We start from the raw sequence: 14,551 nt of genomic DNA, 5'->3' as shown, positions 1-14,551 counted from the left end.
GGGTGCTTACCCGTAATTCATATCTGGGCTTTCTGATGTCTGAGGTACTGATGACTGTTTCTACAAGCAACAATGTCACCACACACAGGAATATGCGGTAGGCAAGTGCCCCCTAGAAGCTGCTCTCTTCTCAGGAGGAAGAAGCCAAAGGCATAAGAAAAGCACCTACCTTGACGAAAACTTCAATGGAATGAAGAAAACCAGCAATCTGGAGTCCAGGAGTGAAACTCTTCATGAATGAAGAGTCAAGAAAGATTAGGAAGTGGAGGAAGCGAGGGAACAGATGGAAGAACGTTGCTTTATTGCAATGCACTGTTGAACCAAACTGCAACCTTTATATGATAAGAGAATAGGAATGGAAATGACTTTAATGCACCACATGACAGCAAAGATAGTGGATTGTAAAAGTCATAAGAATCCAAGCTCGAACCAGCCATGATCAAGAAGGAACTAGCTGTGGAGAAGCCCAAAGAGGCAACTTCAAACCCTCAGATAGCTGACTCCTAGTTGGAGCTGAAGGAGCAAGATGCAATGTCCAGGAGCCCAGGAGCACGAGGGAAACAGCCTGAGGCGAGTGTAAAATACAGCGTGCTGCTGGAGCCTTCATGTAGAACCATGCAAGGTACCACAGTTCTCAGGCATGCGTGCAGGGATACACCATGACCAGAACAGGCTAGTATAATATGTTTCCTTTATAGACTGCTTTTGAGAGTACTGCAGCACCCTTACTCAATCAATGAATCAATCAATGGTACTCATAGAGCGCAGCTTATCACCCGGTATCCAGGCGCTGGGCAGCTGGGTTTAGTCTAAAAGCCAGGTCTCAAGTCTCTTCATGAAGTCTATCAGGGAGGGCGATGTCTGGAGGTGGAGAGAGAGTGTGTTCCAGGACTTGGTAGTGAGGTGGGAGAATGAGCGGCCTCTGCTGCGGCTACGGCGGATGTCTGGTTTCTGTGCTTGGGAGGTGGAGTGAAGATTTCTGGATGGTTGGTGAAAGTTCATGCGGTAGTTTATGTATGCTGCTCCTTGGCCATGGGGGGCTTTGTAGGCATGTGTTAGTACATTTAATTGCCATGTTTTCTAGACAGAAAGCCAGTGGAGGTTCCTCAGGTGTTGGGTAATGTGGGTCTGTTTGGGTAGGTTGAAAATCAATCTGGCTGCTGAGTTCTGTATCGTCTGGAGTCTTCTCATGAGTTTGGTGACGATTCCTGCATACAGTGCCTTGCCATAGTCCAGCCAGCTGGTGAGCAGGGTTTATGTGACTGTTTTTCTTTTGCTTATGGGGAGCAATTAGAAGATTCTTCGGAGCAGCAGAGGGGTCAAGCCAGGTCTCTATGGTGAAGATCATGCTGGGGACGAGGGTGGAGATGGTGTCCCAGACTTCGGTAGCGTGCTTGCAGAATGATCTGGCATTGATCAGGAGACATCGGAGTGGTTCCCGGGAGATCCTGGTTGGCAGAGTGGGCATGGCACGGGAGGTCCTATGTTGCAGTTGAAGAGACAGCATTGCCAGGTGAACGGTCCTGCCGTGGAGTGAGTAGATACAATACAGCAGTTGCTGTGCTGTCCAGTAGCACAGGGCTCAAAGATCTGCAATGGAGTACCTTTGGGTGCCCGGAGGGCCAGGGATCCTGGTGCTGAACACGGTCCAGACTTGTGCAGACAGACTTGCCTTTAGCAAGCCTTCGGTGCGCTGGCAGCTCTGCTGTGCTGTCGCCTCCATTAATTAGGTCCTGAGAGGGGCACTGGGGAGGCGGACAGAGGGAAGCGGGTGGCAGGAGTCGGCAAGCAGGAAAAAACTGCACCAAGTGGGCTCAGGAAGGCTGACCCTAAATGGGCTGTAACCTCACCTAAAGAGTAAAATAGGCTAAAAAAGCTGGTGGGCCATGCAGCAGTACGGTGGGAGGAGGCAAATGGGGAAGGCGCCAAATGACAAGCAAGTAAGGGAAGCTAGTCACATTAAGCATTATTGCAATACTCCACAATCATTGCACACTTCATGGACTACATTAACACTGCATTCACACTGGCCTGTTATAGGGACTATTTAAACCCATTAGCCAGATTGGCTTCTGTGGATGCTACTGCAGTACTCCACCATCAATGCCCATTTTTAGAGAATATTATAATACTCCGCCCTATATGACTGCGCTACAGGGTGCTGAAATAATCAGTCTCCACGGGATCCTTTAGGTACTCCTCCCTCACATTAGCTATCAAGGTCTGTAGAAAGGTCATGCTTAGCAATCTTTATCCAGCAGATTTATACTCATCACTGCTCAAGTAGCCGCTACTTATTAAGAAATATTATTTGTTTATTACACAATGCTCTTTGTAGCAGTTTCTTGTTATCACAATATAAATTATAGGAGATCACCTCTCCATACCCCCACTTTGCCCTCCACGAAGGAGTTAGTTATTGTAAATAAAAAATACCCACAATTCACATTCATAGCAATATATCTAAAAAGTGCCTGCCCAGTCAATGGTTTTGAAGAACTAGAAGTACATTGCATGCATCCTGTATGTTTAAACTGGTGGGATTTTAACCTTTTTTAAAGAGAGCAGAGCTCTAGGTAATTCACCAGGTAGTGTGTTTCTCTCAAAGTTCCCTTCTTTCTAGATTTCTGTGGAAAGATCTGACCATAGGTCTCTTTTGCTGCTGGTCTTTCATACAGAATGCCACTGAGCTGCTTGTTGCTGGGGGAAGGATGTTAATCCAAATGTTATCTTTCATTGGCTGTCAATATAGCTCCCTGAAGCAGTAGCAACAATACGTCCCTGCCCTATATCGTTAACATCTCTGTCAGCCCTCTCTGAATATAGGGCATGGCTGCAATGGAGCTTCAGTCCCTTTTTCTATGAATTCCCAATAGGGTATACCAGATCATCTTCAAGAGACCCCAACAGTCTCTCAGACATAGAACAACACCTTCTTTCCTCTCATCAATAGGACATGAAAGATCATCTGCAAGAGACCCCAACAGCATCTCAAAGATGAAGCAATGCCCACACCCAAAGAGGACATAAAAGATGATCCTCAAGAGACCTCAAGAGACCCAAACAGCCTCTCAAAAAAGAATTATACCTTCATGTGAACCATTTCCAGAGCCTTTGAGAAGGGGACCATATTTTATTATTTCCCTCAAATTAGAACTCATTAGATCTTCATCCCACATAATTCCCCATTTAACTAGCTCTTGAATTACCCACTAAGTCTAAGATGTGGAACCAAGTAGAGTCAATCAGTGCAGCATCTCTGAAGATAAGAGGGCTATGGTTTCTTACAATCAGGCTTGGTGAAATTTGTGTAACTTCCTCTAAAGAAATCCTGTGAAATACCTTAAACATTATGCAAAATTACACATTATTACACAAAATGCTGGTTCGCCATTTTACACTAACATTTTGCATGACATACATTGTTGTGGCCATTTTGGTCATGAGGATGCATTTTATGCTAAAATGAATAGTGCAGATTCTGTGTGACATGAACAACAGACGCTCTCGTTCTGTTGGTTTGAATTGTTTCTCTGCTCCCACAATCTGATTTTTACCCAAACAAAAACTCAAATACGCAGTGTGGTGTAATGGCATAATCTCAAGCATTTCACTTAACAATCAGAACTTGAAATGCTAGAGAGAGAGAATATATTACAGGTTTCCCTTGGTAAGGAGGGCAGGATTGTTTCGCTTGTCACAGAAAAAAAGAACCACTCCAGATAAGGAAGATAACAAGTGGAGTTGGGTAGCAGGGGCCCTAAATATAAATAGATCCTCAGGCTTATAATATGGGAACTCTTCCTAGCAAGAGTCTCAAATTGATTTCTTGGAACGCAGCCGGCTTAAACACCAATAAAAATAAACTCTGATTTTTGAAAGAGCAGAGTGCTGAGATAGTATGTCTACAAGAGACTTGGAACTCAAAGAACTGGTCAATTGAGGACTATATAGTGCTGAGCCACCCTGCGCTCCCTGTGAATAGAGGACATGCTAAAGGAGGGATTGCTATCTTGCTATGTACAAGTCTTAGATGGTCATATAAAGTATTCTTTCATGCCTCTAACTTAATTCAGGCGATCAAGCTAGATTTTTAGGGTGATCAAGATCATCCAGATACTCTGCTGATGGTAAATGCATATTTACCTCCTGATACATCTTACTCTTATTTATTAAAAGATCTATTTGCCAATGGGAGGCTAGAAAACTATATACCAGCAAAGTATACACATAAGGTGCCTAGCGGGAGAAGTATTATAGATTATCTAATAGTTTCTACAGATTTCTTTTGTAAGTATGGAAGTTTTGGAAAATGATTTTAGCGATCATATGTTCATCTGTTGTAAATTTGAGTCTACTTGTGCTAAGGTAGGTTCCTGGAATTTTAATGATAGCACAGTAGGCTTTAATGCAAAAAATGGTAGAATCCACTGGAATATCTTAGCTACCGCTAAATTAAAGGAGAATTTTACAGATCTGATAGAAGATCAGCAGCATTTAATAATAGCCGAATGTTATTCTCCGCAAATTTTATTTTAAGCATTTTTTCTCAATATAAGTACTTTGGCTACAACAAGTAAATCCTTATACTTTCCAGCTAAACAGAGACTGCATTCTAACCCAATGCTCTCTTTAAATAGGGATATAAATAAATTAGTGAGGGCTCAGTTCCTGAATTTTTCTCTCGAACGTAGTAAATTAATAAATCTTCTAATGAAAAAGACAGAGAACAAAAACACTCCCTAAAGCAAAAAAAGGAAGATCGTGATTGAGTACAGTTAAAAGGGGAAGCCTAAAAAAATAACTCTAAAAGGTATTGGGAAATAATCGCTGGTTGCTGCGGCACAAGAGTAAAATCACTCCCCATTCCTACTAATGAAGAGGAATGGAAATCCCATCTGGTAGAACTTTACTCTGCAAATCCTAATCCAACATCCTTGCTTCTGCCGCACCCTATTCGTTTAATATTCCTGAATCCAGCTATGCACCCTCAACGAGTGAAGTGGTAGGATTTATTAAAAAAATGAGAGCCTCAGGAGCAATGGTCCTGATGAAATCCCCATGACAGTAATTAAAAAGGAACCTATGTTGTGGGCTACTTATCTAACTCCACAGTTAGATTTTTTCTACTCGCAGGTGAATACCACTGTACAAAAAGGGCCATAGACATAATCCTGGTAACTACAGGCAAATAGCTCTTTTAGATGCAGTGGGAAAAATATTTCCTCATAGTATTCTTGATCAACTCATTGAATGGGTGGTGGAGAAGAAGGTCCTCCCTTTAGAACAAGCAGGCTTTAGGAAAATCACTCCACCCATCTCCATGTTGAAGTTAATTGAGGAGAAATACATGATTTTTCATGGGTTAAATGTATATATGGCCTTTATAGATTTTTCAACGGCCTTTGATAAGGTAGACTGGCCACTATTGTGGAAAAAATTATATAAAATGGGAGTGCCTTCTCCTTTGTTATCTTTAATTATGGCCCTACATTCTCAAACATGGTGACAGGTATTAATGGGAGGAAATCATGGCTTATCATCTGTAGTACTTACAGAAAATAGTCTGAAACAAGGGTGTCTATTAGCTCTGCTGCTTTTTTCCTTGTATATAGCAGATCTTCCTGAACGCTTTTCTCATTTAGAGGGAGATGCACCGAAGATAGGCAGCCATTCTTTTGCATGCCTTTTGTATGAGGATGATATTGCAGCGATGGATCTAACTCCTAAAGGCAGAATAAAAATCTGCTGCCATTACAGAAATATACGATGGAACACTTCTTGAAGATCAATGTTTCTAAAAGTAAAGTTTTAATTATGAAATGCAATAGAAGCAGAAAATTATTTAATTTTAAGCGGAAAAGTGGTCCTGAAAAGCTGGTGGTGGTATATTCCCTCATATATTTATGGAAAGTAATAGCAGGCAATACGAAGAATAAACCCCATATCGAACACAGTTCTTGTAAATCGGCATCTTATGCAAATGGCCTGCGTATTTTTTATAGCGCAATGGGTCGAAGACATTTTTTACATCTGATTACTGTCTTTAAAGCAAAAATTCCTCCGACTTTGCTTTATGCTATTGAATCATTTCCAGTGAAGGACCGTCATTTTTTAGATAAGATTGAAGGCCAGATCTTACGTAAATTATGTAATTCTAACACTCTAGTCCCAATAGCAGGTATTAGATTGGAATTTGGCTTGACAAGCTCCTTTATTCAAGGTTTAGCCAGGATTCTCAGTTGGGGATATAAGTTAAAATATAGTGAGTCACGCACACTAAGAGGTTTCATGTGTCAAGCAATTTTGGGAGGTCTTATAGGTAAATGTTCTTTTTCTTGTGACTTCTCTTTGGCACTAAAGGTTTTTTGTGCACAAGAAGAGTCTGTGATTACCCTTCCGCCTTGAGATTTTCAATCCTTTTTAAAATCTATAAGTTGTAAAATTAGTTATGATAGAGATATTACATTTTGCAATTCAAAAGAAAGGCTAAATATAATAGCCAGGTCGAATACACCAAGAATTCCTCAGAAATACCTATCTTGGAACCTGGAACATAGCATTCGTCAATGGCTTACCCTATGTCGCATGAATCTTTTACCTCTAAATGACCTAATAGCAAATTGGTATCACTGCATAAGAAATGGAAAGATCTGTAACTTAAGTGATTCCGGCATTCAGAACCTAGATCATGTCTTGTTTGTTAACCCAGTATTGGTTCTGTGTCGTTGTTGTTGGCTTCTTCCGATGTTTTTACATAACTGTATCAGAAATGTAACATCAGCTAGTGAATTTCTCTTTTGTCCGAAGAATGAAGCACCTTGTGTAAAAATATTTAACTTTTTTAAAGAGTTTGTGAATATATTTTAACCTGTATTTTATCCTTTTAATAGGTTTTCCTTTTAGATACATGGCTCTTCCTCCAATTATGTTGTTAATCATAAGGTCCAGTGTATTTTAGGTTAAAAGAGTCTTAGTACTCATTTCTTTTTAGATGGTATTTTGCACATGTTATGGCTGCTATCCAACTGTTCTTTGAACATTTGGGATTTATTGTATTCCCATTCTCTTGCTGCTATTTAAAACCCGCACATGTTATGGCTACTATTTAACTATTCTTTGTACATTGGGAATTTATTGTACGCCCACTCTCTTGCTGATATTTAAAACCTGATTTTCTAAAGAAACTGTTATTATACATAGCTGTATATTATTTTGAAATTTGCAAATGTAGTTCCTTCCATATTAAAGTATTTGTGCACAAAATTAGAATATATTAATGTTTAGAACGGATCTAGACTTTTGCCATTTGTTTTGGTAGAGGTTATATCTAGGTTATTATAGCTGCTTAATTGTCTTTATGCCGATATCCTTATTTTGCATCTCGCCTATTGGGGTAATTGATAATATCCATTTATGTTATGTAAGGAAAATCTAAAACTGACTATGAAGGGTTTTTGACATCTTTCAATGGTCTGAGAAATGAATTTAGCTTATATTCTATCAAATCCATTATGTAACAACTATATGTATATTGTATGTGGACCTCAATGGAGATCCACATTTTTAAATCAATATTCAATTGAATTGAATTGTTGTTCATCAGAGCATCCCTTTGGTGTGAAGCTTTCCCCACAGCAGCGGCTGTTTCAGGATTTCTAGTAATGAGAGCAGTCTTCTGGTGTTGCCTACCTTTGGTGTTGAGGAATCTCTTTCAGTGAATGTCATTACTTTGTGCACAAGTCATTCTGTGTGGACTACATCTCTGATGGTTTTGTGTTGCTATTTACAAATTCCTCCTTCCTTCTCTTTCAGCTTTTCTCAGGAGGATTGTCCGGGCTCTTTGGAGGTTCCTATTCGCCAACAGCTGCCAGCTTTGCAAACATGACAGAATTCACATCAAACATACCAAGATACAACACTCACTATCATCAAAGTGACCCTCAGATTCAGGGTCAGTGGGAACCATCCCACCATCACAACCTGGAGCACCACCAGGAACACAGGGCTCAAGCCAATAACCAGGATAATCACCGCCAAGACAGAACTGATGATAACAGGGAACATAACAGCAGAACATATCGGTTTTACCCTTGAGGAAAACACCCAGGAAGCCTCTACCTTGAGTTACCAGTCTGGAATCTCATTGAGTGCATGTGTGCATTGCTTTGACTGCAGGAAAAGCTGGTTCTCAGTGTGGAAACATTTTACTGTCTGTTCAGAATAACTCTGACCTTTTGACTCCCTCTGCTGATTACATCCTAATCTCTCGCAATCCGGCCATGCACGAACACTTCCAAGATCAAAGGCCTACAGCACTCAAAAATGTGAGCCCAATTGCTATTCCTTCAAACAAATCAGTCCACATTTCTCAGGTTCCCAGTTTACTAAGGAAGATGCAACTTTCTACGAACACCCTCCTTCTCTAGCTGGTGCTCCAGTGATCCAGCCCTAACACTTCTTGGTGGGAAGGATGGTGTGGAGTCTACACTCGTTCCCTCCACCTAACAAAAAGGGGCACCCATTGACACTCTTGCGTGGTAGAAGTAGGCTTCGTGGAGAGTTTTTCAGTCATACTCAGATGAACCCTAAGACTATGAGTAGCCACTGCTAGTGACTACAGATCTGCAGCTCCTGTATGGGTTAAAAGGCATCTTGTGTACTGACAAACAGTGCAACATATTTATTATTGATATTTATAATGTAGAAAACTAATTTATTCTCTGTAAATGTTTGAGGCATTCAGACATTCTGAGTGTATGTGAATTAAGGTAAGCAGGATGGTCTCATTGGCTTAAATGAAAGAACTTCATAAATGCACTCTATGGATAAAGAAGGACTGCCTATGAAGACCATCTAGTAACCACCCTGTGCACCTATAATAAAATTTCCTACCTATAATGTCCCTGTAACCTTAGGATTTTTCTGTGTATTTCAAACATTTTTAAGGTTGTTTTTCAACTAAGGGGGTGATTACGATAATGGTGAGACCGCCACCGCCAGGCTGCCAGGCTGCCGGTGGTGGTCTCACTGCCATCGGAGGGTCATTCCTTGCCCGCCAAATTACGATGGCTGGCGGTTCCATGGCGGTTTTCTGACGGACACACATCCAAAGGGGCTCCTTGAGACCGCTGGTGCGGTGGAGGGCCTTCCAATCCCTGCATTGGTGGCAGTGCCTAGGAATTAGGATGTCCCTCCCTGCCAGCCGATCCATGGTGGTTCACCTGCCATGAAAAGGCTGGCGGGGATTGACATTGGGGGACCATAGTGAGTCCTCTTCCCTGCCACATTTCTTTGGGTGTTGGGGGGCACCTATAGTGCCCACCTCCATAACCCTGAACCAAGTGACAGGCACCACGTGGTGCCTGTCACGTAGTATGGTGATAACTAAAACATCCCTGTTTTACATTGCGGTGGGTGGTGCAGCCAGCAGCACCCGCTACAATGTAAAAGGTGGCCAATAAACCCCAACTGTGAAGTTCACATCATAGTTTCGCCTGTGGGACCTCCGTCTTGTAGGCAGGTAGTCTCAAATACGCTATGATGGCGGATGGACTGAAGTCCTACCGCCATCGAATGACCCCCTAAATCGTCCCCGTAATCATTTTTTTTTGTGAATTTTGGAAGTCTTTTTTTTTTCCTGAGTATAACTTCAGACATTTGAGAGTGGGTGTGTTAGTGGGTGTACGGGTCTGTAAGTGCATGTGTGAGTGATGTGATTTTGTGCATGTGTCACTGACTGTGTAATTGCTTGTATGTTTCGGAGGGGGCGGAGGAGCAGGACTACACCCCCATCACCCTTTGCGGCCTTTGCCACATCAGCAATTCCATGCCCAGAGGCACTTCATAAGCTGGCCAGGGCTCGCGCAGTGCAGGACACCTGTTTGTTTCAGAGAGGGCAGAGGAGGAGGACTACACGCCCCAGCACCCTTTGCAAATGCTGACGCGTCAGCAATTCCACGCCCGGAGGCGCTTCATAAGTTGGCCAGGGCTCCCACAGCACAGGATGCACGTGGGCGTGCCGGGGCAAAGCCTTGGCTAAGGCCAGGCCCATCTTCACCCGTCCACGGCTAACCATGGCTGGGCCAACTCTCTTGGTCCTTCGTTAGGTGGATGTTAACTGTTGGTGTTGTCTTTCAATATCTGCATGGAGTAAAAGGAAAGGGACAGTGGCCGGCCACTAGCTATAGCCAACAAGCTCCTAAATGTGAGTACTTGCCCAGTATTCTGGGACATTGTTATTACTCTACCCCTCAGACGAGAGGAGGGTCTACTATATAGGGGCAATATGGGGAAGAAGGTAAGCAGCACCCACAACCTCCCTGCAGGGCCCAAATCATGGAACTATTGACTCTTTCTTGGTAAAAGTGGTGGGTGCAATCACAAAAGAAATAGATAGGGTGGAGAAGCGGCTTTCTCTGGACAAGGCTGGTGCATTGCCCCCTATGTTGAGTGAAACCTCGGGCTCAGCTATTGAAAAATCACTGGTTGGAGTAATGGGCTAAGTACAGGAGGGTTTGGGGGCCTCTAGTCCCAGTCAGAGCAACATCACTTCTGGGCATAATACACGCAGCAGGGTTTTGATTGTTTCTAATCATAGTGTAGAATTGAGTGCCCCCCCCTGCACCCAAGAAACTGCGGCGAGCGAACAGGAAAACTGAACTTGCAAAGAAAGGGGCGGGCGCTGCCTACGTGGACATTAAAGGTATTGAAGAATTATGGGCTTCTGTAAAAGAATACATTGTGGACCCGAGGGCGAGACCTCTATGGCTTCGCTCCAGCCAGGCACTAATACCGCATTCCAACATGCGGCCTACTCGTCGGCGCCACCAGGTCCCTTACCACAGTCAGGCAGGCCTCAACTCACTGAGCACAGCATGATGTGACTGCCCACACCAGGAACAGGACCGGCAGAGACGCCGCTTCTCCCACTACAGGACGCCTCTGTCCTGGGAAAACAGCACAGAGTGGTGGTGTCCCCAGACCCACCACCTGGATGTCCCAGGACCCTACTAACCCCACGGGCTGACACCGAGGAAAGCACCGGCAGGCACAGAGGGAGAGGCCGGGTGCGGAAGGAGCCAACGCTAAAGCTCCTACAACCCACCACTGTGTCCTGCACTATGCTGAAGCACACGTGGGGAGATTCCCCCCTCCACCAATGCCCCCAGTGCCAAAGCTGGGAAGGCTCTCGCATGGATCCCGGCTAACACTCACACATTGGCAGAAAGCTGGACTATACAGGGGGCTGACACCCATGCTTGGTTTGCCCGCAGAGCATAGCCACAGCTACCCCACTACTGGGGTGCCATAGTCCTGACCCCACAGATCTTTGCTGTGCCTCTACACTGCCCTACCTCATCTTCCTGAGACTAGAGGCGAATGTCCACCAACAAGCACGGGAACAAGTCCTCCAGGCATCTCCTTTACACGGAAGCGCTCAAATGGCCATGCAATATGTCTACAAAGGGCGCCACCCCCTACAAGTGCCCCTCCCAGGCCACTCCAGCCTCCACACAAGGTGAGACCATGGACCACATCCTGCTGGAAATCTAAGCCGTCAGTCGATGACTAGAAGGGATGGACACTAATATTTCATCACTGGCTGCGGAAGCGAAGTCGATAAAGGCAGACATTGCAGTGTTCCACACACGAGCTGAGGGGCTGGACCAAATGCTGACAGTGGTAGAGGGCCTCCTCGAATCAGCAAAAGGCAGAGACCAAGAACTACTATTTCTCTGCAGCAAACTGATCGACTTGGAAGATAGCAGCACCACCTGTGGCCCCAATGACTGGAGTAACCCTTTACATGTATGAGTGGTGTGCTAGACGACCTGTGGCCCCAATGACTGGAGGAACCCTTTATAGGTACGAGTGGGGTGCTAGACCCCCTGTGGCCCCAATGACTGGAGGAACCCTTTACAGGTACGAGTGGGGTGTTAGATCCCCTGTTGCGCCAATGACTGGAGGAACCATTTACAGGTAGCAGTGGGGTGCTAGACCACCTGTGTCCCCAACGACTGGAGGAATCCTTTACAGGTCTGAGTGGGGTGCTAGACCATCTGTGGCCCCAATGACTGGAGTAAGCCTTTACAGGTACGAGTGGGGTGCTAAACCAACTGTGGCCCCAAAGACTGGAGGAACCCTTTTCAGGTACGAGTCGGGTGGTAGACCACTTGTGGCCCCAATGACTGGAGGAACCCTATACAGGTACGAGTGAGGTTCTAGAACACCTGAGGCCCCAATGAATGGAGGAAGCCTTTACAGGTATGAGTGGGGTGCTATACCACCTGTGGCATCAATGACTGGAGGAACACTTTAAAGTTACGAGTGAGGTTGTAGACCACTTGTGGCCCCAATGACTGGAATAACCCTTCACAGGTATGAGTGAGGTTGTAGACCACTTGTGGCCCCAATGCATGGAGGAACCCTTTACGGGTACGAGCAGTGTGCTAAACCACCTGTGGCCCCAATTACTGGAGGAACCCCTATCATGTACGAGTGAGGTTGTAGACCCCCTGTGGCCCCAATGACTGGAGGAACCCTATACAGGTACAAGTGAGGTTGTAGACCACCTGTGGCCCCAATGACTGGAGGAACCCTTTATAGGTACAAGTGCGGTGCTAGACCACCTGTGGCCCTAATGAATAGAGGAACCCTTTACAGGTACGAGTGGGGTGCTAGACCACCTGTGGCCCCAAAGACTGGAGGAACCCTTTACACGTATGAGTGGGGTGCTAGGCCACCTGTGGCCACAATGACTGTAGGAAACCTTTACACGTATCAGTGAGGTGCAAGGACACATGTGGCCCCAATGACAAGAGGAACTTGTTACAGGTACGAGTGGGGTGCTACACCACCTGTGGCACCAATGAATGGAGGAACCCTTTACAGGTACAAGTGGGGTGCTAGACCACCTGTGTCCATAATGACTGGAGGATGCCTTTACAGGAACGAGTGCGGTGCTTGACCACCTGTAGCCCCAATGACTGGAGGAAGCCTTTACAGTTACGAGTGGGGTGCTAATCCACCTGTGGCCCCAATAACTGGAGGAACCATTTTCAGGTATGAGGGGGTTGCTAGATCACCTGTGGCCGCAATGACTGGAGGAACCCTCTACAGGTACGAGTGAGATTGAAGACCACCTGTGGCCCCAATGACTGGAGAAACCCTTTATAGGTATGAGTGGGGTGGTAGACCACTTGTGGCCCCAATGACTGGAGGAACCCTTTACAGGTACGAGTGAGGTTCTAGACCACCTGAGGCCCCAATGACTGGAGGACCCCTTTACAGGTATGAGTTGGGTGCTATACCACCTGTGGCCTCAATGACTGGAGGAACCCTTTAAAGTTACGAGTGAGGTTGTAGACCACTTGTGGCCCCAATGACTGGAATAACCCTTCACAGGTATGAGTGAGGTTGTAGACCACTTGTGGCCCCAATGACTGGAGGAACCCTTTACAGGTACGAGCAGTGTGCTAAACCACCTGTGGCCCCAATGACTGGAGGAACCCCTATCATGTACGAGTGAGGTTGTAGACCACCTGTGGCCCCAATGACTAGATGAACACTTTACAGGTACGAGTGGGGTGCTAGACCCCCTGTGGCCCCAATGACTGGAGGAACCCTATACAGGTACGAGTGGGGTGCTAGACCACCTGTGGCCCCAATGACTGGAGGAACCCTATACAGGTAAGAGTGAGGTTGTAGACCACCTGTGGCCCCAACGACTGGAGGAACCCTTTATAGGTACAAGTGCGTTGCTAAGGGTGGGCGTAGTTCGCGAAGTAGCACTTCGCGAAGCTACGCAAAGTGAAGTTCGCACTACGCGAGCTACGCGTAGCACTTCGTGAACTGCGTAGTAACATGTTCGCACTGTGCAAGATGTTGTTTTCAATGATTGCACAGTGCGGACAAGCAACCGGCACTGTGCAATCATTGAAAATGGCATCTTGCACAGTGCGAGCTGTAGTTTTCTGCTGCTCGAGTAGATTTCTACTCGTGCGGCAGCTTTCTCAACGCGAACTGGTAGTTTCTCATTGCGAGCGGTTGCGAGCATACGCGACCCCTCGCAATGAGAAACCTGACCTCCTCGCATTGGGAATCTCGCCGGGAGGTTTATTTTCCATGCTCGTGATCGCCAACTTGATGTTGCTGATCGCAAACAAGGAAAAAGTCTCGCCGGGATGTCATTTTGCTTGCTCGCGGTCGCCAACTTGACGTTGAGGACCGCGAGCAAGCAAAAAATGACCGCAGCACTACGCAACACTACACTACGCGTGTTCGCACTGTGCTACGTGCAGTTCGCGTAGTGCGAAGTAGCGCGAACTTCGCAAACTACGCGAGCGTAGCATAGTGCTTCGCCCAGGCTTAGTTGCTAGACCACCTGTGGCCCTAATGAATAGAGGAACCCTTTACAGGTACGAGTGGGGTGCCAGACAACCTGTTGCCCCAAAGACTGAAGGAACCCTTTACACGTATGAGTGGGGTGCTAGGCCACCTGTGGCCCCAATGACTGGAGGAACACTTTGCTGGCACAAGTAGAGTGCTA

General features: G+C 45.5%; 1 protein-coding gene across 1 annotated transcript in view; it reads left to right on the top strand.

Annotated features, from left to right (window-relative positions):
* The window catches only part of LOC146869717 (uncharacterized), a 73,987-nt gene extending 65,275 nt beyond the window's left edge, over window positions 1-8,712 (top strand). The window contains exon 18 of the mRNA XM_085640206.1: window positions 7,816-8,712. Coding sequence (XP_085496332.1) covers window positions 7,816-8,097 — 282 coding nt within the window. The 3' untranslated portion in view covers window positions 8,098-8,712. The remainder of the gene's footprint in view (window positions 1-7,815) is intronic.
* Window positions 8,713-14,551: the final 5,839 nt, after the last annotated feature.

The sequence above is a fragment of the Triturus cristatus genome, chromosome 1_1 (genome assembly GCF_964204655.1).
Source record: "Triturus cristatus chromosome 1_1, aTriCri1.1, whole genome shotgun sequence".
Classification (NCBI taxonomy): domain Eukaryota; kingdom Metazoa; phylum Chordata; class Amphibia; order Caudata; family Salamandridae; genus Triturus; species Triturus cristatus.
Note: the sequence above shows the minus strand (reverse complement) of the source record. Positions and strands in the feature narration are given on the sequence as shown.